Genomic DNA, 23,778 nt, shown 5'->3' on the forward strand with positions numbered 1-23,778 from the left:
CTCACGTAGAAGTTATGTGGAATAAAGCACCCACCTTTCCTTCCCAGAACCATTGCCCTTGGGCACAACCGCACAGCAAACATCAGAGCCATGCTGCCAAACGATCAACTATTCCAACACTGAACCAGAAGAAGATAAGAGTTACTGCATGGATCAAAGTCTGTTAAGTTCCTGCTCAAGGCAATGAAGCTGACTTTGATAACTACCCACAAGACATCTGCACGAACTGTTTGTATGCTGTCCCATAAGTAATGTTGGATTTTTACAATATATGGGGAAGGTACGCTGGAGATAAGGAGACTGTAGATAGACACCTCACACAAACAGACCAGCACATGTACAGGAATACCTGGCATGAACAGGAGCCTTTATTAAAGACTGGTTTTATTTCAAGCAAGGCTACAAACAGGCCACAGACCAGGAGAATATATACACCTTAAGTCACAATCAAACTGTGTCTTTCCGATTTCCTATAAAAAATGCTAATAGTTTCCTAATAACGAAACTAAGCTTTCCTTGCTGTAAACTGAGATGGTAACAGCTCCCAGAGAAAGTAAACACCTTATTGCTATCTTACTTACCATGAGCTTTTTACACACTGGCAGGTACAGGGACATACACACTGCACTAACGTGAATGAAAAGCTGTTCAGCACGACTATCGTATGCCGTCATTTCAGAGATCTAACATCCACACACCTAGACAGCTTTTCTAGACATATGCAAGCTCCGTTTCTTTGGGTGTTTTCCTTAAACTCCACATTTTCTGAGCCTATTAAAATTCCAGTTTCTCTTTCCAAATTGCCTAAAACATTCTTAAAGAATTATGTCCAAAACTGGACAGGGTACTCCCACTGAGCCCCTTACCAGCACCTCTTGGAGAGGAGCCTCAAACATTATTTGCTAAGGACTGAAACAAAGTTTTATTAAGAAGCAAAACAATGATCCATCCACAAGAATAGAGACAAGCAGCCTACTTCAGTTAGATGTATCTGTGACTTCCAAAGAAGTCCTGTCAGCTTATTCTGATAACCTTGCGACACTTTGTAAGAAGTCTTTGATAAAGAGGCCCTTACAAGCATGACAGAAAGAGGTGCAAAATAAAGTGGTTGGTATTTCAGCAACTTGTGTATTTCCCCACCCCCCCCCATAGGTTTTTGAGCTCATAGTACCCTAGACAGGTATGCAAGCTGTGTTTCTGTCACAGACTGTAAATTAAGAACAGAGGCTCAGAAAACAAACCAAAGCAGACTGCATCATATATCCACCTACTGCAGTTCCACAGAAGCAGGCATCTGGCCTTGGCAAAGGAACTGAGACTCCCTAAGTAACTCCCTAGAAAGTCCACGTACTACGTACTCAGACGTCCTAAGAAAGATCTGTTCAATAGAGAGTGCACTGGAAAGTATTTAGTCAGTCACTGGGCTTTTTCTATTAATACAGTCACCACAGAGTATTCAGAACCACTGGAGAGTGATTTGAGGCACTCAAACCAAGGTAGTCAGGTCACTTGACAGAATACAGAGCTTTCGTGCCAAGCAAATTCAAATTAAGGATCCCAAAGATTAAGCTGGCAGGCATCAATGATCAGGCAGCAGAAAAGCAGGCTTCTCTCTAAATTATCGCACCTGCGTAACACAGGCATTTCATCCCAGTGCTGAGTAATAGGGGGCTCCATTAATTTGGAATCAAAATGTAAAATAGTCTAGGACCAGATGAGAAAAACCCATTACCCAGTAAATTAGAAATACTTTTTTAAAAAATATGCATAATATAAAACAAAAGCAATTTTGTAATTTATTACGTTCTCTTGTTTTCATATCATCACACTGAATTAGGTAACATCTCAAAACTTAGGACACCATCTGGTGGCAGAGTTCACAAAAGACAACTGTCAGATGTTAAAAATAATTTTATCAATCTAAATTTGACTCAAGATATCTTACAAACTTTAAAAGGTAAAGTGGAAAATTAATAGGAAAAAATGCCTTAGTTTTATCTAGGCCTCTTAATACTCTCGTAGACAATCTAGATATGCATTTATATTACAGTAATTGTGGTTATTCTTTGTATTGTACAGAAATTGGAGCCCTGCGTAGATTAACATGCACTTGATTGACATCTCTTCAAACACGTGACATTTTTGGACATGTGGGCTAGATGTTACCTGAAATTTGGTCACAGTGATTCAGGTGACAGACTAACATAGTTTGGCCAAAACCAACTATTTGCTTGAATTGAGAGTGCTACAACAGACCACCTATTCAAAAAACTTTCATATAGAAATCAGCCAATGCTGGAACATACACAGCGATGCAAATGTAGTTGCTTTTTACTGACAATTCAGTTGAAGCCAAGCAAAGGCTAAAAAATAATAATAATACACTTGTCTTTAATAGAAGTAGTCTGTTGTCAGGTCAGGATCAGAACTTGTTTTCTAAGGTAAAGAAGTTACAAAGCCAAACTTCATCAGCCCAAAAGACAAGCAATATTCATATGAAACACTGCAACCCTAATGGGGAGGTACTCTCAAAGTTCAGCCAAACCTTTAATCAAGTTTCAGGAAGGCTTAACTCTTTTTTAGGCTGGAGTCTATCAGCTCAGCAAAACTTAATAAAACGATTGAGGCTTGTCTGAAAGAAGCAGCAAGTGAGAGAAGGCCAGCAGAGGTCAGGAAAAGCCCCAGGAGCAGAAAGCAAAGTCCACCAAACCTCAGTCTTGCTTTCTCAGGCCGCTGCTCAGCACCCAGCCGTGGCACCAAGCCTCTTCAGAGCTGCGCTTCAGGCAGAAGGGATGGAGGAAGACACAGCGCCGCCACGGACCATTCCATCAAGCCATCGGCACCAAAAATAGAATGATATAGAAAGAAACCGTATTCTCAAAAAGAAATGATAAACCAAGCCCTTACAGAACAGCTTCAGAAATGGAGTACGGTTATTAATTGTCAAAGCCACTTCTAGCCAACGTGAGCCATCTCCTCTTCCATTGCCCTGTGAAGAGCTGCTTCAGGAACCGCACACGCTCAGTCTCACTGAAGGTTACCGGGCTTTTATTACCACACCCGCTCACTCTCTCACCAGGACGAATTCTAGCTTCACAACACGAGAACAGTAACAGGGCAACCCTGAGCCCAGAGCTGCGCTACAGCCTTGCAGGCAGCCTTCGCAGGTACCGAGACACAGCCGTACCCACACGTCTCTAGCAGGGAGCCGCTCTCACGAAGCCCGTTAACCCGAACGCAAAGCCCAGGGGCACGCAGCAGCGCGGGATGCTGGCCGCACACAGCTCCCGCTGCCCGGGCCCGCCGCCTCTCCCCAGCTGCCTCAGCCCCACAAGGTAAGCCCCCGCCGCGGAGCCGAGCGCTCCGTCCGGGACTCACACATCGCGGCCAGGGCAGGGGGCGGGCCGTCCATCCCTACCGGTACCGAGCCCGCCTGCCCGCCCGTGGTCCACCACCCCGCAGCTCCAGCGCCGGGGCGACCCCGCAGAGACCCGCGGCGCACGGGAAGGCGGGGCAGCCCCCAGGCGCAGCCAATGCGGCAGCAGGACGTAGCCGCGCTGCACGCCGGGAAGGGCTCCCGCGCCTCCGCGGTGCCTGCTGGGAAACGTAGTCCCAGCACCTGTAGCGCGCACGGGCGCTCGGGGCGCAGGGGCGAACTTCACTGAGAGGACTGCACCACCTTGTCAGCTAGGGGCGCTTATCGACTGATAAAAACAATACAAAAGCCATACCAATAAATTTATCCATAAGGATACTGCTATAAACAGGCATAATGCTATAAACACTCGATAACGATACATACTACCGCTTTAAAAGTACGCTCAAAACGCACACTACTCATGAAAGCAACGCGATCTCGATGCATGCGCAAAGCCCCCGCCCGCCACCACGTTGGGTGTACTGCGGGGCTGACGCGTGTTCCGGCGCGCAATGCTGTGGGACGGCGGCTGCTTTCCTCGCGCCACGTTGGGAGTGGCGCCGCCGTCCAATGGGAAGCTCCGCCTCCCGCTTCCGGAGCAGCCCTGACGCTCCGCGGGTGGGCGCCGGCGCCGGGCGGGACATGGGCTCTTAAAGGGGCGGCTCGAGGCGGTTGGGCTCGGCCTGAGGGCGGCGGCGTAGCGGCCTGCGGGAGCGGTAGGTCTGTGGTGGGGGCGGGCGTGGGCTCGGCGGCTTTCTGCGCCTTGGGTGGGGCACGGCTCGGTAGCTCCGGTTCCCCTTTCTGCCCCTGGGCCGGGGGCTCCCGAGGCGCTGCGGTGGGAGGCCTTGTCGCAGCCCTTCCCGCTCGGGGCTCTCGGGTTCCGCGGGAGGCCCGACGGGGCGCGGGAGGAGACTCAGCGAATCCTGTGGGCATCTGAAGCAGCCTGGGCTCCGTGTCGCTGCCGGCCGTGTGCCCCGCGCTGTGGGGAGCTGTGTTGTTCGCTCACCCCGTCTCTTACGGTCTTTTTTTCAAGTGGGGCGTAGCTCCTGTTCACCAACAGCAGTTGGTCTGACAGCCTAGGCCGCTGAGGTGGGGGAACTTTGGAAACCACTTTATGCAACTTCTCTGGCCGCTGGCCTTCCCCTTTTTCACCCTGCTAAAGGGCAGAGGGCACTTAGCAGTTGGGTGTTGCTTTACTTCTCCTTTGTGACCAAACCTGGTGCTATGCTGCAAGCAGCAGTGCATCAGAAGGCATTTTTTGGGACAAGAGGAAATGGCCTCAAGTCATGCCAGAGGACATTCAGGCTGGATATTAAGAAGAATCTCTTCTTTAAAAGAGCAGTGAGGCATTGGCACAGGCTGCCTGAGGAGATGGTGGGGTCTCTGAACATGGAGGTGTTCAAAGAAGATAGATGGTAGATGTGGCACTGAGGGACATGGTTTAGAGGGCATGATGGGGATGGGCTGGTGGTTGGGCTGGGCGATCTTAGTGGTTTTTTCCAGCCTTAATGAGCCTATGATCTCAGGGCAAAGGAGTAGCCTTCTGTGATGCCAACTGCTTGATTCGTTGACTTGAGCCATTAATTGCTTACTGAAAGTCCAGTAACACATCTGTATGCCTGAGCTGCTCTGTCCTGCATGTCTTTTGATTGCAATTGTATATTGCAGTTTGTGTCTCTAGATGAAATGGTGTGTGTTGCTGACTGTATGTGACTCTGAGGTTGTTTGTTAACTTGTGCTTGCCAATAATTAATTTGGAAGAGGTATCACAAGGCTTTTCCAAGGACAGACGTGGATTGTTGAGAGAACTGTGGAGCTTGACACAACAGAGAGAGGAGGTGCCATTGCTAGTGCCTATTCTTCAAGCTATCGCCTCTGCACAGTGTGGTCAGGAAGCTGATAAGATAGAGCAGGAAGCCTGCAGAGCAGCGTCTTGTTCTTAGCCTTGGCCTCCTCCCTCAGTGTTACAGATGCTTTGTTCATTTATCTTGTAGCCATAATAGCACAGAGGAGTACATTCTGGTGCTGATACCTTGTACCATGCTGTATTAGATAGGCTGAAATTCAGCTGTCTAACAAGTACAATAACTTCTTGTTTGTTTAAGGAAATGCTTGGGGGAGAAAAAAACATAACAAACAATTCCTTCCACACTGGTGATATGAAATTTGTGAAAGAACAACAGCAAAAACAAATCAATCCAAAATTGCCTATTCTGTAAACTATATAGTTTTTAATCTTTGCAAGAAGGCACAAAGAATCATAAGTAATGGTCAGATTTTTCTAAAAATATTGTTTCATTAATTTTCTATTTTGTGGGAAAGGCAGCTGCTGACTTAGTCAGTGAAGGACCTGAGAGCATCTGTGATCAGCAGATGCTGTACCAATTCACTGCTGGCTGAAATTACAACTTATGAGCCCCTGGCCTTCAGTCAGTTGCTGCGACAGCAGGATTATGTCATTTCGTGTTTCATGCCTTTGTGATGAGATTATCCATAAAGAGGGAGAGACTGCATTTTTCAGTCATGTTTAATATTTCTGTCTTCATATTTGTATAAAAAAATCAGTTGAATGAGTGAGCTGGGAGTTATAAGATTTTAAGGTTTAATTTTTTAGTATCCTAATAGGGGTTTATGTTAAAAGGATAAGGCAGATGATTTACTTTCTAATTTATCTGAAATGAAGAGGTAGTGAAATACGAGTATTTGGAAATTGGAGGGATAGGGTTTTTTATATCACAACTTACTAAAAATTAGTAACTTGGAAATATAAAAGTTTTTGTTTATTTCAAAATGTGTTATTTTGGTGGACTGGAAGAAATGATTAACTAACTGTATTGATGTTTTTAAAATGTACTCTTACACTGAATGTCACTTTTAAAACAACTTTTGTCTAGTTTCCAGGTGCAGACTATGTAATTACAGCTCAACAGGCATTTTCATAGGCCTTCTGGTCACCTGCAGGAGGTTTAAATTCAGATCTGCAGAACAGGAAACTCTTATGGGTTTTGAGTGCTTTGGAAAGCATCACATGAATATACTGTGACTTGTTTTACAAGGAAGTACATTTTCTTTTTTTCCCCCATGGAGCCAATAAGTGTTCAACTTTCTTTACAGCTGGTACTCAAGAAAATCGTGTTCAAATAGTGTGTAAATGGCCGGCTATAGCTTTTGTTACCTTAGATGTGTATTATTTATAAGCCTGTGAAAAAGACTTGTAATGTAAAAGACTGAAAAGGCTATGCAACCTCACTTGTAAGCAAGTTTCAAAAGATTTCACTTTTATACTCCAGAGCTGGGAACTGAGTGTGGGTATAACACAAGTAAGATGAAGAAACTCCTAAAATGCTTCTGGTGCTTCATGGGTGTGTGGATTTACCAAATTGAGCTCTCTAAGCCAATGATGCTTTGAAGAGGTCTGACACCATGCTAATAAGAGCCCTAAAGTGCCTCCTGTCGCTACTTCCTTTACAGCAAATACTTTATTGGAGGTTTTAAGCAGTTCTGTAAAATCTCCTTTACCATCTCTTCCTCAGCCTTCTCCAACCTGAAGACTTTGTATAAGGAGAGTAAGTTCAAGGTTTTCCTGGGTTTCTAGAGTCACTGACTTGAATACATAGCAAGTGGTCTCAAGTCTGTATAGACAAGCATTCCCTTCCCTTATCTCATTGTTCCTCTTGTCCAAAGGGTAGAAGTGATTTAATTCTAGTCCATCCTCAGCTGATGTGTATCAAAACTAGAATATTATGGTCCAAATTATAGTAGTAAGCTTATAGGGTATCCTAGCGCAATTTGCATCAACTTGTGAAGAGGTAATGTCTTATCTGAAGCTTGTCAGAACTGGCATTTCCAAGAGCTTTCTTCCACTCTGTGCCACCCCCCACAGCTTATTCTCCAGAATAAAATGTAGCAGAGAAGAGAAAATGGATTCTCATGATTTGTGTTTGTTGGCATGCTGCTCTTGTTCTCTTGATAAACTTTCATTTTTAGAGGGTAGTGATAGTTAAGCTGTTTGTTGTCTTCTAACTTTATTTGTAGAAAAGCTTCAAGGCCCATTACTTCAAGAAAATTAGCTTTTCCTATCAAATCTAGTTGTACATTGTTTGTGGGTGCCAGGCTTTCCTATACAAGCGGTGGGTTAAGAGGGGAGTTCCACTGGAATGCATTAAACTGTAATTCTCATAGTCTGGTAACTGAGTAAATATTGCAGAGCACTTCTTGATAACAAAGTAAATATGGCTGACTATACCTACTTTTTGAAAGAAGTTCTTTGTATTTCGACAAATGGAGGTATAGATCCTTGTGAGACATGCCTTATTTCTTCTTTAAAATTTGTCTCAGCCATAGTAATGAACTAAAATAGCAGAATGTTTTGGGTTTTGTTTAATAAAATAAATGACTTTGTAGAGCGAAGACTTGAGTACTCCTTATTAACATCAGTTGTGTTCAATTGGAATAGCTGGTCTCTTCCAGTAAAAATCATCTCATCTTAAGTGCTGTAACTTCAGGAATGTCTTGCAGCATCTCTATCTGCTAGACACCCGCTTTGTTCCAACTATTCCAATTAGACATATAGCTACTGAGAGTGTTTTTCCATCTTTGGAAACTGACTTTTTTGAAAATTTTTGGTTTCTCCTCAGATTACTCTTCTGTGCTTTTTGAGTGTTACAAACAGCTCTGTGCTGAGAAGTCGTCTTATTACTGCCTAGACAACCTCTTTTTGTTACCGTGGCACTGGCTTGCTTTACAGAGCTACTGTGCAGGTTGTATGCTTGTCTGCAAAAGCACAGCTGGCCAATTCAAACAAATAAATATAATTAGGGCTTTTGAGTCCTTTAATGCATCAGTTTTTGCTATTCAGCTTGGAACAGCTAAATAGCTGTTATAATCAAACCAATGTAAAGAGTATGCTTTCATAGCAGGGAGATGCTATTTTGTTAGCCATATCTCAAATGGGAGTGGCTGAGAATGGAAGGTGGGTAAGCTTGCTGTGTAGTCTGGAGAAACCAAAGGTGCTGTTCTCAGTGATGTAAGAACTCGAGAACTGATGAGAAGTGACTGGAAAGTAGCTGTACCTTTTGTCTGTGCTGCAAGATAGTCAGTACATCTGCCTCAAAGTATGCTGAGTGGTTTTGTTTGGCTTCCACCCACAGTGGTCAGTTAGCCTACAAGTGTAAATTGGACATGTGAACTATCACTGTAGACTGATGTTTTGTTTCACAAGAGGAAAAATGGTCCAGGTATCCAAATAGGAGGATCAGAAGAAAAGCACAGGCATATCAGCTGAACAGTTCTTAGTGCCTTCTGAACATGTGTTGTACTGTGCAAAATGAAATGTGTACACTTTTGTTCTTGGAACTGTCTTCTAGCTTCAGCTCAAAATACTGGGGAAATGCTGTTTTGACTTGTACAGTATGAATACTTGAAATAGTTCTAATGGTTAACTGGTATCTCTTATTACAGTGTGAATATTCTCTTTAACTTGACTACTTGCAAGTGATAGCTCCTCATCATGGCTGAACTGTCACCTGAAGAAATTCAGCTGAAAGCCAACCAGATCACTGATGAGGTAAGTATTTTTAAGAAGCTGCCTGAGATTAGAGTAGTTACCTGGCAAGATTATGGTATCCTTTAAAGACAATCTAGAGTGGTCATTCTGCAAGGGTATAGCAGAATATTCCCAGTCACTGTCTTGGTAAGTACTGGAGCTGAGACTATTCCTGAAAGTAAAAATGAATTTTAAACTCAGTTGTAAAGCCACCTACTTGACTGAGTACTCACCACCCAGTCCTGATTACTGAGAGAATACAGGTCGAGTGCCTATCCTAATTATGTTGGTATTTCATGCATCTAATTTCTTTCTAATGAGTTTTACTTTATAAAAGGAAAAGTAATTGTATTTTTACTTATGACTTTCACTTGGGACAAGCAAAGTACTAGTGAATTCTGGAAAAGCAGGAGTTTACTAGCCACTGGGGGGAATTAAAAAAAAAAAAAACACACCTAGTATGCTACGTCATTGTTATAGCTGAATATTGGGAAGGTTTGTGACCCTGCCAGTATGTAAACTAGTTGCTTTATTGCAATAAACTGGTGAAGAACTTTTTCAAAGAGTGATGTATGCTGTTAATATGCTCATAAAATTATTTTCTTCCTAGTCTTTGGAAAGCACAAGGAGGATTCTTGGCTTGGCCATTGAGGTAAGGAAAAGCTTTTGAATTCCTTAGGGATTTATAAATTAGAAGAATAAGCAGCAGCATTTTAACTATCACAGAGGGATCTTCATTGCTTTTTGTTTTTCCCAAACTTTTTTTTATACAGTTGAGTTAAGCCTAATGGTTTTCACATTATATAAAGTCATCATAAGTCACAAAAGGAATGATCAATATTGTCTTTTTTACTGTTTTCCTTCTAAGCAAAATGGTCAAGTCTCCAAATGTTTCAGATCAATTATAAACACTCATCTATGACAGTCAGTTACCACTTTGGCTGCTTTATTGCTTGGTTCTCAAAACACTTAATGTTTTTTTCTTTTTCCTTCATCTCACTTTGTCCTGCTTTCAGGAGGAGGGTAGGGCTTAGTAGGGTGTGATAGGGTAGCAGAGGGCAGAGCTGCTTCTGCTTCTTCCTATGCAAAAGTAGTTCTGCTTATGTCTTCTCACCATCTGTTCCCCAGTTATAACTTTAAAAACAGTTAAGTATGACAATGAAACTCTTAACACCCTTGTACATTACCTGAAACAAATCTATATTTTGGGTTTATCTAGATGATGCTATCAGTGAGTTCCTCTATGCTTTTATGACTTGTGTATCCCATTGTAAAAACAAACAAACAAAAAAAAAACCTGTAGATAGCTTACTTCTCCTTATGTATTTCCAAAAATAAAGAGCAGATCCCCTGGTAGGGTCAACTTTGTTAGAGATAACAAAGCTTAAGTAGTTCAGTTGAGACTGTTTTGCTAGTAGTTATGTATGCTGTAGACAAATGGAAATACGGATACTGAGCAGTAAAACTAATGACAAGAATTCTAGCACAGAAGATGAGATAATTTCTTGTCTGTGTGAGGTTAGTTAGAAATTAATCTTACAAATGAGAACCTTAATGTGTAGTCAGCGCTGCTTTAGAACCTACACTCACATCCAGGTGGTAGCAGACTGCTGTTATCAGTAAGATGTTTGATTTAGTATAGCCTAATGAATTCCTCTCAAACATGAATGTCAAAAACACACAGTGCAGCAAGATTATTTCTCTTGGTATCACACGTTAGCAATTCGTAGAAGCTGAAATAATGCCTACCGCAGTTCTGAGCTGCAAGTTTACAGCAAAATGTGGGTGTAACGTGTTTGCTAAACTGAAGACTTTGAGCCAGTGAAGAGCTATAGCTTGGTATGTTCCTCACTACCAATTTGTTTTTGCCTGGTGATGGGCTAGTTTCTTCCTGATACCTTCTGAATTCCCCACAAGGGTTTACCAGGCTTTGTCTTGTTGGTTTTTTATTATTATTTTCAATTGTGGCCTCCAGGACTAAAGGTCTTTTCAATCCTAGTGAAAGCTGTAGCAATAAAGAATGGACTAAATGCCACTTCTTAAAACAAGATATGGCTAGGTTTACTTTTTTAGCTTGACCTTGCTGTAGTTCAATCTTAAGTATTGTAATCAATTTTTGTCTTGTTGTAATAATAAAAAAAAAACCCTAACTGAGATGGCATAACAGGTAAGAATGTTATCAGCCTAGCAAGATCAAATTTGAAGTTTAGTATGAGTTTACTATAGAAGTTAATCTGTAGCATTATATTTTATTACAAACTTGGTTGACTTGTCAAATTCATTCTAGAGGCATTCTGATTTTGTACTAGTGTATTGAAATGGCTATGTATCACTAAATAACTTTCTTTGTACAGTCCCATGATGTTGGCATCAAGACTATCACCATGCTGGATGAGCAGGGAGGTGAGTTCTTCCCCCCTCCAGCACTAATGACCGATTGTATAACTGTAAGAAAAAATGTATTATCATTCAAGTATTGTGGAAACTAAAGGCTTATTCAAGACCCTTTTGTGAAAGTAGATGACAACTGATAAGACATAAAGAAATCATCTCAAGCTGTACCAGAACAAGTTTAGATTGGATAGTAGGATGAATGCTTTTGTGGAGAGGGTGTTCAAGCATTGGAATGGGCTAACCTGGGATGTGGTACAGTCCCCATTCCTGGAAATATTTTAAGAAATGCACGGACATGACACTAAGGGACATGGTTTAGTGATGGGACTCAGTGGGATCAGGTTGATGGTTGGTGTGATGATCTAGAAGGTCTTTTCCAGTCTAGGTAATTCTATGATTCAAAAATCAGATCTATTAATTGTATAGTTTTGTGCACTTGTAGTGTTTAAAAGATAATTTAAAGTAGTTGAGAAATCATATTAGTTACAATGTAATGAGGTCTCTGCTACAGAAGCAACTTCTTTCCACAATAGCATGACTGTAACTGTCTGCGTTTATTCTAAAAGCAGCAACAGAAGCGCTGTTCTGAGGATAGGGAAATACGCTTTTTAATGCAGTAAAAATAAAAACAAACTTCCTTAATTTCTTTCTACATAAGAAATCTGAGAAGGCAGGAAAGCAAATGAGACTTTAGCTTGATATAAAGATGGAACTGAAGCTTATAGATACCAACTTGAAGGGAATGCAAATACAACCTGCCCCTGAATATCGATATTTACTCAGGTTAATTGTTTCTCTACTAGAACAACTAAATCGCATAGAAGAAGGCATGGACCAGATAAATAAGGACATGAGAGAAGCTGAGAAAACACTGACAGAGCTCAACAAATGTTGTGGGCTCTGTGTCTGTCCTTGCAACAGGTTAGTTAAATTGGTTTGTGGGTCTGAAGTTCTAGAATATTCCCAGTAGCTATTGCATCCAGAGATGGTCTTTTATAAGAGCTGAAGAAAACAGTGATCTCTATGAAGCTTAATTGTTCTCGTTTGTAGAGGTGCACTATAATAATCTTATGAGTATAGCTAAAAGTTACTTTATCTAACCATATATTTTGCTCCTTTCACTGTAAGTATAGCTGCTGTGTAACATCTTGTAAATTGCGCCCTAATCTTAAAGCTAGGTGATTCTGAAGTGTGTGCTTGGTAGAACAGTGCAAATACACATACAGATGAGATCAGACTGAACTACGAATAGCTGTATGTAAAGGCTGTAGTACATCAGAAATCTGACTCCTAAAATCACTTATCAGAAATTTTCTGCTAACTTTGTTAAAAGCTTAACATGGTGGACAATTAAATGTTATAATTAAATATCATGGAAGAAGGCTTACTGTCCTTCTCCAAATCACAACAGTGGTTTTCCAGATATTTAAAAATATGTCTATTAATGCTTCAGGAAAGAAGAGAGTAGGAGAACAGATCTTGAATTTAGAGATTAAAGCTTTCACTAGTGACTACACAAATTCTTGCAGACTTACTTTGCAGTACTTCAAAATCATCTGTGTGGTTCTGTTTGCTTTTAGCTCTTTAGCATACCAAAAAAAAAACCCTCAAAAGGAACCAATTTATTATTCTGCTGAGAGGTAGCATAAAACTAGGTAAAAATTCCTTAGAATAGCTGAATCTACTTATTCCACGAAATAATACTTTAGGAATCATTTTTAGGATAGATATAGATTTGGCTTTTAAGACAGAAAAATCTTAGCTTTAGTATCTGGAAAAAGGAGATAGTAAGCACATCTACCTAGAAGTCAGGACAGAGCTATTTTATATTAGATTTATCAAGCTGATGGACTTTGAGCATTTTCATATATACTTTTTTTGCTTTCTGTAGTTGGCAGGCTTATTTCCCTGAGATTAATTAAGCTACTTACTGCCACTGTGCGAACTTGGAATTTGTAAACTGTTATGGCATTCCAAATACAAAAATAACAATAAAAGAAATAATGCTGGGTACCAAAATGGGCAGTAATATGCAGAAAAACTTACTAGATAAGCAAGTGGAGGGCAATGAGGAGGAAAATGAATGTCTTTATTTACTGCTATATCGAATTCTCTATCAATGTCTGAGATACTTGCCAACTGGCTATATCCAAAGCTTTTTAAAAATGTAAATTAGAACATTTAATGAATTAAATACTGTAGTTTTTTCTAATTTCCACTACGCTTAGTCAGCTTATTTGTAAAGGCTTTGTGAAAACGTGAGATACTGGTAATACTCTAATATAACCTGTATACTAATCCAATTTACATGTTTGCTGGTCTTTACTATTCTTTCTTCTCTATTCTCTTCTAACACTGATGCTTGCTTTCTAAAAACGAAGACTAAGATAAGAAGTTGTATTCACTTAACTGGTGAAAACGGATTTTAGGACAAGGTCAGTCTTACTAGTGCAGCATGTGCATTTAACCAGCTGTCTAAGGTGATGCTTCTGTTGGATTTGCGCTTGCGTGTGCACGATATTTGCATGCAGGTCTCCTTGTGACTGTGATGTGTTGTAATACTGTGTGGATAGAAAATGTCAATTACCATAAGTTATATTAGCTGTGGCAATATTGACCAAGTACTTGAACCCTTGCTGTTTTGACAAGCAGTGTAGATTGCCTTACTCTTACAGAAACAAAACTTGAGAAAAGTGAATGCATAGTAACTTTAAAAAAAAAAAAAGCTCTTAAAATCTCAAACAGTGAGAGGTTTTGTTCTTAGTAGCTGTACTTAATTTAAGCAATAATGTATTTCTAGCTGTCTGTTTCAGTTGAGAAAGTACTTTTCAGGCTACTTGTCTTTTCTCAATAAGTTCTTTACTGTTACCTCTGGCACCGAATACTTTGATAATTCAAAAGACTAGTGTACAGATCTCACCTGCTGCAACCTCAGCATGAATGAGATTCAAATATAATGCTCGAGCTATTTGCAGCAAACCTAAAGAGATCTTAAAGGCTGTGCATGCACAGAATTGACTAGCTCAGGTTTCTTCAGAGTTCTACTGGGTGCAGCATTTCCATTATGAACTGAGAGCTGAATTCCTTACTTCCCCTCAGTGTATTCATACTAGATTATATTTCATACGTCAGCTCCTATGAGAATTTACTATCTTGAGTATCTAAATATCAAAGGAATGAGAAGGGAATATCTCTTCATTATTGTTAACTTTGCAGCTCTTCAAGCATGAAACTTCTGGGCTACTGATGTTGAATGCACTACAAATATTGAAGTCAATTAAGTTGTAAAGTTAGATGTAATGAAAGATTCCTGATACTGTTGTAAGCTTCCTCTATTCTGTTAAAGTATACTACTTAATTAAGGAAGACTCTGTACTTGTACTAACACGTGAGAAAAGATTAGCCAATTGTCCGTAGAGTAACTTGGTTATGCTTGTACTATTCTAAGAAATTATAAAAAGCCTTGTCTAGATAATACATACAAAATCTACTATCTTTAGGGCCCAAGACAAGTGTTTCTGTCAATCCTAGAGTAATGCGGGACATCAGCCAGAAAACCATTTTTTTTGATAGAGCAGCTCAGATTTCTGATTTTTATGGAGTAGGGTAAAGAACTTCGAGTCTACCAAAGCATACAGGGCAACCTGGGGAGATGGAACAGAGAACTCAGCAGATCATGTGATATCCATGCAACCAAGAAGCGTAAATCAGCAGCAGCCACAGAATTCTAGAGGACCAAGTGGTGGATACATCACAAGGTTTGTTTCCTCATATTTATCAATCCCAAATACAGAAATCATAAGCTTCTTTCAGACAGATTTTAGGTGAAGTTGCTAAATAGCAAGTTTTTTACTGTTATTTGGAAGAACTATTACTTCTTGGAGACAAGATGGCAAGGATGAAATGCTACACTACTGAAAGCGTACGTCTTGCACTTCCTTGCTCTATTGAGAGCTGTAGAGCTCCAGTGCTAAGTTACAGAGAGTAATGTTTAAAAAAAAAGTGAAATACTCTTACTGTCATACAAATATGAGACAAACTAATGTCTTAAGCTTTCTCTAGTAGCTGCTGTTTTAACCTCTAAGGCATTTTTTTTAATAGTGGATAATTTAATGCTGTCCTTTTGGTGGGCTGTTTGCTTAGAATATGTAGATTTTAAATGTTGGAAATGCACCTTGATTTGAATAGCTAGCCAATCAGGTGTCTTTGAAACAACAATAATATTAAATTTAGGGTAGGGAAAAGCAAGTTCTTGCTTCATGGAAATGCTGTCTTCGTTGAACAGGATAACAAATGATGCCAGAGAAGATGAAATGGATGAAAATCTTACTCAAGTAGGAAACATTCTTGGGAATTTAAAAAATATGGCTTTGGATATGGGCAATGAGATTGATGCGCAGAATAAGCAAATAGACCGGATAAATGTAAAGGTAAGTGCCAAAGGTATTCTCTGCATTCAGCCTAAGGTGACAACTTCTTGTTACTGAGAAGTGATAAAGAATGGGCTCACTCTTATCTATCAGTATTTGCAGTAAAATAGGGAATTAAGATCATACCATTCTCTAGTTGTAGTGATATAAACAAGAAAGATCCTGGTGTTTGGGTACGTAGCTGAAAATTCAAATATTTTCAAGTGTAAGAATCTTAAAATAAATAAATAACCCTAATATGGTACAGATCACTGCTTACTCTGAAAACAGCTTAACTGTATTTATCAAATGCTTTATATGTATTTGAAGTATAACTGAGAGACTGTTGCTTCCAGGGAATTTTATTGTGCATGGGAGGGAATAGGGTGTGTTTATTTTGTTGTTGTTCATTTGTTTTTTGTTGTTTTTTTTAAATGATAGCAAGACTTTTCTGGAATTCTTTTTAAAAACAAACAAAAATCCCACAAACCACTGCCCTATTCGATTACCGAAAGGTAATTCTTTGCCTTAATTCAAAGTCTCTTGAGGCCTGGACATGAGAAATGATAGGTTTTGTAGATGCACAAGAACATATTTTATTCTTATCTGCACATTAAGTTAGTTAGTCCCAGACAGTAACATCTTTCTGCATTCCATCCTAATCCAGTGTTCCAATAATAAACTTCCCTAAACGGATAAATAGCATATAAATCTGATTAAGGGGGTTTCTTTCAGTGGGCAACTTCTGAGGAGGTTTAGTCATATTTTGAAATCCCCATTTTCTGAACTGAATAAAAGCTTTTACAGGCAATCTTGTTAAGAAAGGGAACAAAAGTTTAATGAATGGTGAGTATTATACATTTAAAAAAGCAGAAGTAGGTACATGTTGCTGTGAACTTCCAAAATGAAGTGGAATTGCAAAGTCAAAAGGTATTTCTGAAAAGCCCCGTAGGATTAATGATATCAAATATATAGAGTAAGATAGGCTAGTGTGACATAGGTGCTGCTGATGTCTATCTATGTCAGCATCTCAGTTCTGTCTAGTCTTTAGGGGGTTTTGGTACTCAGTGTCAGTCAACACAATCATAATGGGGGTCATTCTCTGAAACTACAGATCTGAGGTGATTTTTAAGTAATTCAAATGTTTTAAAGGGCATGAAAAAAGTTCATCAGAACTTAAAATGTGATGTGGAACTTATCAAGAGGACTGAACATTGCCCAGTCTAATTAACTGTAAACGAGAACTAATGTTTTTAGCAGTAGTGTTTCTGGTGTTTCGAACACCTGTTTTGGCTTGGTACTATAGTGGTCTGAATAGACGTTGCTGATTGTCTTACTAGCTCTTGAAATTTAGTGTGAACAAATGAGAATTGCCTTACAAATCTGCAAGAACAATGCGAAGTGCAATTCCTGGCTTTGAGACTAGCAGTCTGGCTATGGTCTCAGGATATTTAAATTAATTCTTTTCTGTTGATAAACGTCTTAAGATGCAGTGAACAGTATGGAAACTGGATGAAGGTATTGAGGGTAAGTCTCTAAAGGACTGTATCACCTGCATAAAGAAAAAAGAAGTACTGAGCTGCAGTCCTGAGGAATATTCTAGGTTTTTTTTGTTTGCTTTCTTTGGCGCTTTTCTGTAATATGTTCCTGCTCCTCCCTAGCCATCAACCTGAAAGGCAGGAATAAAGGGCTTGGGCTGCTGATGTCCTCTTCCTAGCTCATTTCGTTATGAGCTTATGAAATATCTAATGCATAGGTAGAGCTTCTAAGGAGTTCTGCTTCTGGTGGTGAGAGGAAAAGCTAGTTTTGTGCTACTGTTCATTCCCCACTGCAAACTGGATGGATAGAGTTATTTCAAAGCTCATTATCCTGCTGTGCAGGAAAGCAGCATCTTGGCACTTGTTCAGTCCACATACAGTGGCTGATTTTTTTATTTTTGATGCTTTAGTTGCAGTAAAACACTCGTAAAATGAAGAGCTTTCCTTACAGATACCATACTGTTGTGACACTATAATCCTTATGCTCTTGTTCTGTTGATACTCTTTCTGATTTGCTAAAGCAGACTGCTGTATGTTTTGAGGGTCAGCTAAAGATTAAAAACTCTCCTGATTTTTGTATCTGATGAAATTGACAGCTAAGCTGACTTAAAAGCATATATGTAAATATATATTACACATATTTATGTGTAAATATATAATGAATAAGAAATCAATGCATAGAAACTTAACAGCAAAGTTTTATTTCTGTTAAGTTTCTACGTTAAGTCAGGTGTTCTTTATTAGCAGTGCTGGGAAGCACTGGGGATATTTCCAGCATAAGTGCTTCAGAGATGACATAATTCAGAGTCCATTGTATTTCCACAGATAGTGCATATTCATCAATTACCTGTGAGATAATTAACATACACACGCCTATCTCAGGTAGTGATTTATGAGGTTTCCAGTCTTCCGTTCCATGGTCTTGTGGGATCCTTCTAGCATTATGACAGTCCAATCAATAGCCTTTTCCTTCATCCAGTGGTCTTACTCACTCACCCTTTAGATGAGCTTTCTTCATTGATGCATGGTTATTAGGAGAATGCCTATTATAAGTAATTCATAGGTACTGAAATAGTAACATTTGCTCACTCAGCCATTATTTCTGGACATCTGCTCATCCTTTGATAGAGGTAAGTTTGGCAGCCTGTCTTCTAATGATTTATAGTGGTGTGTTGGAAGATAAGGAGGATAGAGGGGAGTATCTTCATGTCTGCCTGTTGCATCCCAGCCTATTCCCAGAGTGAGACAATTCCTTCTTGTGTGGAGGCCCTGGCTTCTTTTGATGTTTGATAAGCTTACTCGTGTTGTTTGATTATTGTGGTTTTTTTTTTTGCTGAAGGTCTCTTGTTGAAACAGGACAGTGTTACAACATGCTTTCTACCCTACAATGCTACTTCCATAACTATTCACAACATCTAAAAGCTATTACAGTTTTGCATGCAAGAACTAATCACATAATAAAACAATTCAACAACTGTATTTCTAAAAATACACTACTAAAATCTATGGTATGTCTACTTTTTCCAAATAACATGTTTTTAGAAATAGCTTATCAAACAGTCGGTCCTGGAGGGTAAAGAGGTCCAGGAAGGCTGGTTGCTCCTCAAGAAGGAAGTCCTGAAGGTGCAGGAACAGGCTGTCCCCCTGAGCTGCAAGATGAGCCGGTGGGGAAGGAGACCAGCATGGATGAACAGGGAGCTTTTCCTGAGGCTCCAGAAGAAAAAGAGAATCTACCTCCTGTGGAAGAAGGGACAGGCAACTTGGGAGAAGTACAAAGAGGTTGTCAGGATGTGCAGGGAGAAAATTAGAAAGGCAAAGGCCAAGCTCAAATTAAGCTTGGCTGCTGGGATTAATGGGAACAAGAAACTCTTTTACAAATATATTAACAGTAGGAGGAGGACCAAGGAGAATCTCCATTCTTTACTGGACGCAGCTGGGAATGTGGCCACTGAGGACAATGAAAAGGCTGAGGTTCTCAGTGCCTTTTTTTACGTCTGTCTTTAAAAACCAGACCAGTTGTCCTCAGAGCACTCTACTCTCTGACCTGGAAGTCTTGGATACGGAGTGAAACAAACCCCCCATGATTCAGGAGGAAACAGTCAGAAACCTACTACTCCACCTGGACTGCCACAAGTCCATGGAGCCGGACAAGATCCACCCGAGAGTACTGAGGGAGCTGGTGGAGGAGATAGCCAAGCTGCTTTCCATCCTCTATCGGCGTTCCTGGTCAACTGGAGAGGTCCCAGAAGACTGGAGACTTGCTAATGTGACTCCCATCTACAAGAAGGGTCGTAAGGTGGATCCGGGGAACTACAGGCCTGTCAGCCTGACCTCGGTGCCAGGGAAGGTTATGGAGCAGATTGTCCTGAGGGAGGTCATGCAGCGTTTGCGGGACAACCGGGGGATCAGGCCCAGCCAGCATGGGTTTGTGAAGGGCAGGTCCTGCTTGACCAACCTGATCTCCTTTTATGATCAAGTGACCCGTCTGGTGGATGAGGGAAAGGCTGTTGATGTGGTCTACCTAGACTTCAGCAAAGCCTTTGACACTGTCTCCCCCAGTATTCTCCTGGAGAAACTGGCAGCCCGTGGCTTGGACAGGTACGCTCTTTGCTGGGTAAGGAGCTGGCTGGAGGGCCGGGCCCAGAGAGTGGTGGTGAATGGAGTTAAATCCAGCTGGTGACCAGTCATGAGTGGTGTTCCCCAGGGGTTGGTGCTGGGGCCTGTCCTCTTCAATATCTTAATTGATGACCTGGATGAGAGCATCAAGAGCACCCTCAGTAAGTTTGCAGACGACACCAAGCTGGCAGGAAGTGTCGATCTGCCTGGGGGTAGAGAGGCCCTACAGAGAGATCTGGACAGGCTGGATCTCTGGGCTGAAGCCAATGGGATGAGGTTCAACAAGACCAAGTGCCGGGTCCTGCACTTTGGCCGCAACAACCCCAGGCAATGCTACAGGCTTGGGGCAGAATGGCTGCATAGTTGTGTGGAGGAAACAGACCTGGGGGTATTGGTAGATTCTCAGCTGAGCATGGGCCAGCAGTGTACCCAGGTGGCCAAGAAGGCCAATGGCATCCTGGCTTGTATCAGAAATAATGTTGCCATAGTAGGAGTAGAGAAGTCATTCTCCCTCTGTACTCAGCCCTAGTGAGGCCCCACCTCGAGTACTGTGTCCAGTTTTGGGCCCCTCACTGCAAAAAAGACATTGAGGCCCTGGAGCGTGTTCAGAGGAGGGCGACGAAGCTGGTGAGGGGTCTGGAGCACAGGCCTTATGAGGAGTGGCTGAGGGAGCTGGGATTGTTCAGTCTGGAGAAGAGGAGGCTCAGGGGAGACCTTATACTCTCTGTAACTACCTGAAGGGAGGTTGTAGTGAGCTGGGGATCAGCCTCTTCTCTCTTGTAACTAGTGACTGGATGAGGGGGAATGGCTTCAAGATGCGCCAGGGGAGATTTAGGCTGGACATTAGGAAATACTACTTTTCTGAAAGAGTGGTCAGGCCCTGGAATGGACTGCCCAGGGAGGTGCTTGAGTCACCGTCCCTGGAGGTGTTCAAGAAACATTTCGATCTAGTGTTGAGAGACATGGTTTAGTGGGGTTATTGGTGGTAGGTGGATGGTTGAACTGGATGATCTTGTAGGTCTTTTCCAACCTAGCTAATTCTATGATTCTATAAATATATTGTGGCCTACTTCTTCAAATGAATAAATAATAATTTATATATATAATCTAGCTTATGGCTAGATGTTTCTAGCTTACAAAAAATGGCTTCCTTTATATTTACCATGTTAATACTGTGTAATTCAGGAGTTCCTGTCAGTTTGAATTCTTAAATCATTTTGCATGTAGTTTGCAAATGACCTATGAATTTGTCTTTTTCAGGCAGATACAAACAGAGATCGCATTGAGCAAGCCAACATCAGAGCGAAGAAACTCATTGACAATTAGAACCTATTGTAATTGTTCGGTGACACTGTCTCTCCACCTTCAAGCCACCATATTCATGGATCTGTGAAACTTCCTCTACTCTGAAATAAGAGGGGCTGGGAAAAATGAAACAATACCCTTTCTATGGGGATTTTTTTTGTAATTACTTCATGTAAACGTGATTTTGACTCCAAGAAAGTAGTCCATGTAACTTCCTTCTACTCATTTGCCTTCACTTTCTTAAACTGCTCAGGGCTGAAAGTGTCATGGCTTTGAGAACCTTCTTGCATGTTTTACTCTCCCTCCCAGTCTCTTTTCTTGCATCAAAAATACAATTCATTACTGAAGTTGAATAAGCAGGGTAACATGAATTCATGGTTGTGGAAAGCTGGAGAGGGCACTTTGCACTGTTTGAAATACCTCATAAGTTGAGTGTCTTCACTAAAATAGGGACTTGGTGAGTATTGTTTGACTTGTATCTCTAAGCATGCTAACCATGGTTTTATAGTTCAAACCACAACTGGTTTGGTTTGAGCTTATGGATTACAGAATTCAAGTAGCCCACTAATTACTACTACTGGGTTGAGGGCTTTAAAAACACTTCTTAAACACACAGACTTTAATGTAAAGCTAACTGGAGGGCTATACTGGTTCCCATTTCTTTATTGTGAATTGGCATTTGGAGGCTATGACTAGAAAATGATGCTGCATTTTTCTAGTAACATTTGTTGTGTGTTTTGATAGAGCTGATCTAAACCCTATGTCCATGTGAGTAGATCACAACAAATAAATTTTAAAAATCCCTAAAGCATTTAATTGTTGGACACAGTTTTCTGTCATCTGAAAGTTAGCTTTTAAGTGTTTAATGCATGTTAACTGAAAGGATCTGAATAAAAACCTGAGTAGAAAAGCATGCAGCTTTCTCATGCTTCATATTGTATTCTGTTTTGGCCAGTTTTCACTGAAGTTCAGTTTAGGCCTTTCTCTATTGAAATCGTGACTGAGATTGAGTGTAGTTTGTTCTCAGTAGTGACTTTAGGGGAGCTTGTTAAAATTACCAAAAGCGAAGATCAGATTGTTATGAAACTCCTTTGTCACAAGTCTGGAAGAGGCATGCACGCGTGTGGGATCTGTTTGCTAGTTCTAAATAAACTAGTTCTGAATAGATTCCTGACTAGTTTATTATTTCAGGCCTTGAGACTGGCAGCTGGAAATACTCAAATTCAAAGAGGAACTTTTTCGTTTTAAGCAACTGCTGCAGAATAGAAGACCAGCTGAGTGGAGGTACAGCTGTCCTCTTTGGGAGAGGAAAAACATTTTGGTTTTACTATTGATATACCCAGATTTATTCCCAGGGCTTCTGACAGTCCATGGGTATCTTGTCACCATTAATAGTAAATCCTAGGGCTGAAGAGATTACAATAATCTGCTGAAATGCAAGATGAATGATGTTACATGTTTGGTTTCCAGTAGAAATGCAATTGGTGTATAGTATATTGATTAGTATATCCTCAGTTTGCTCCCACTACAACCTGATATTAAACAAAAATAATAATAAAAAAAAAAAGGATGGAGCTGCTGCATGTGGTAAATTGGCCAATGCCAGATGGTCTTGTGTGAGTAAGGCACCATCATTTTTAGAGGAACTGGTTACTGAAGTGCTAAGTCTTGGTTTCTATCTGGCTTCTGGTAGTTCTTGAAAAGGTAATGAATTATAAAAGTGTATCTACTCCTATTGGTCATGCTTAACTACACAAGTAGCAAAAAGTACTTCTAAGAACACTGTATAGTAAATTTTTAATAACCTTTTGTGTGGGAAAGCACCAAGGATTTGAATTTGTGACTTTTGGGGTGTGTTTTTTTGTTTTTCCTTCCTACAAACTTCAGGTTAATTAAAGGAATATTTGCTGCTGATCCAGGATTTGTTATCTCCTGGAACAGAAAACTAAAGCCATTACCTTATTGTACTTAGAACAGTGCAAAGCTGCTCTGTAGCATCTTGAAATGTTTTTTTTTTATGCTATTACAAGTCCATGTTCTTGATCTTTACTTCCCTGAGCTCCAACCACAAATTGGATGAGAAAATGTGATTGGTACACAGAAATCTTAATACTGCAATGAATATCACACAAGGAAATAATTTCAGAGACTCTAAGCTTGAGTGTTATGTAAGTACCAATATTTTCTGATGTAGCAAGAGCCAAACCTGTCAGGGAGCTGGTGCCTTATTGTCAATGAACAGTACAGTCTGCTTCTTGAATCATCTTGCTGTTGACTGTAGAATAGATGCTTACTTTCCATGTTTGTGGGATGTAATCAAAACTTGTACATCTTTATACTTCTGAATACTATTAAGAATGAAGGTTTACAGTTTCTGCTTTTGATTGTTAAACTACATATTGTGCACAAAATATATACTTTTATAACTGAATGTGTTTTAGAACTATTTTGTCATAGTTAGAAATGTCTTAGTTTAGTTTCCCGTCCTTGAAAAACTTGGCAGAACTAGTTGCTGCTGTTATGCAAGTAGGAAGTTTCCCTTCTATTTTTATT

At 40.5% G+C, this 23,778-nt stretch overlaps 2 protein-coding genes across 7 annotated transcripts in view; one reads left to right on the forward strand and one right to left on the reverse strand.

Annotated features, from left to right (window-relative positions):
* Positions 1 to 3,918, reverse strand: part of ZNF106 (zinc finger protein 106) — a 37,613-nt gene extending 33,695 nt beyond the window's left edge. The window contains exons 1-2 of one of the 6 annotated variants that reach the window (XR_002440704.1): positions 3,379 to 3,549; positions 2,711 to 2,777 (exon numbers count right to left, since the gene is read on the reverse strand). The gene's annotated coding sequence lies outside the window, so the exon portion shown is untranslated. Of the gene's footprint in view, positions 1 to 2,710; positions 2,778 to 3,378; positions 3,550 to 3,832 lie in introns of those variants that run through there. The other 5 variants (XM_021403510.1, XM_021403507.1, XM_021403506.1 and 2 more) reach the window with 5 other exon arrangements.
* On the forward strand, positions 3,990 to 23,656 carry SNAP23 (synaptosome associated protein 23). The gene is made up of 8 exons (XM_021403517.1): positions 3,990 to 4,134; positions 8,879 to 8,984; positions 9,574 to 9,615; positions 11,318 to 11,366; positions 12,161 to 12,278; positions 14,963 to 15,115; positions 15,643 to 15,787; positions 21,181 to 23,656. The coding sequence occupies exons 2-8, from the start codon at positions 8,928 to 8,930 to the stop codon at positions 21,244 to 21,246; spliced, it is 630 nt and encodes a 209-aa protein (XP_021259192.1). The 5' UTR covers positions 3,990 to 4,134; positions 8,879 to 8,927; the 3' UTR covers positions 21,247 to 23,656.

Source organism: Numida meleagris, chromosome 6 (genome assembly GCF_002078875.1).
Source record: "Numida meleagris isolate 19003 breed g44 Domestic line chromosome 6, NumMel1.0, whole genome shotgun sequence".
Lineage (NCBI taxonomy): Eukaryota > Metazoa > Chordata > Aves > Galliformes > Numididae > Numida > Numida meleagris.

Excerpts from the sequence above, each read along its gene's own strand:
- SNAP23 (XM_021403517.1), top strand. The coding sequence starts at position 8,928 with ATGGCTGAACTGTCACCTGAAGAAATTCAGCTGAAAGCCAACCAGATC. Across the intron at positions 11,367-12,160 it reads CATGCTGGATGAGCAGGGAG|AACAACTAAATCGCATAGAA; the intron begins GTGAGTTCTTCC and ends TTTCTCTACTAG. Across the intron at positions 15,788-21,180 it reads TAGACCGGATAAATGTAAAG|GCAGATACAAACAGAGATCG; the intron begins GTAAGTGCCAAA and ends TGTCTTTTTCAG.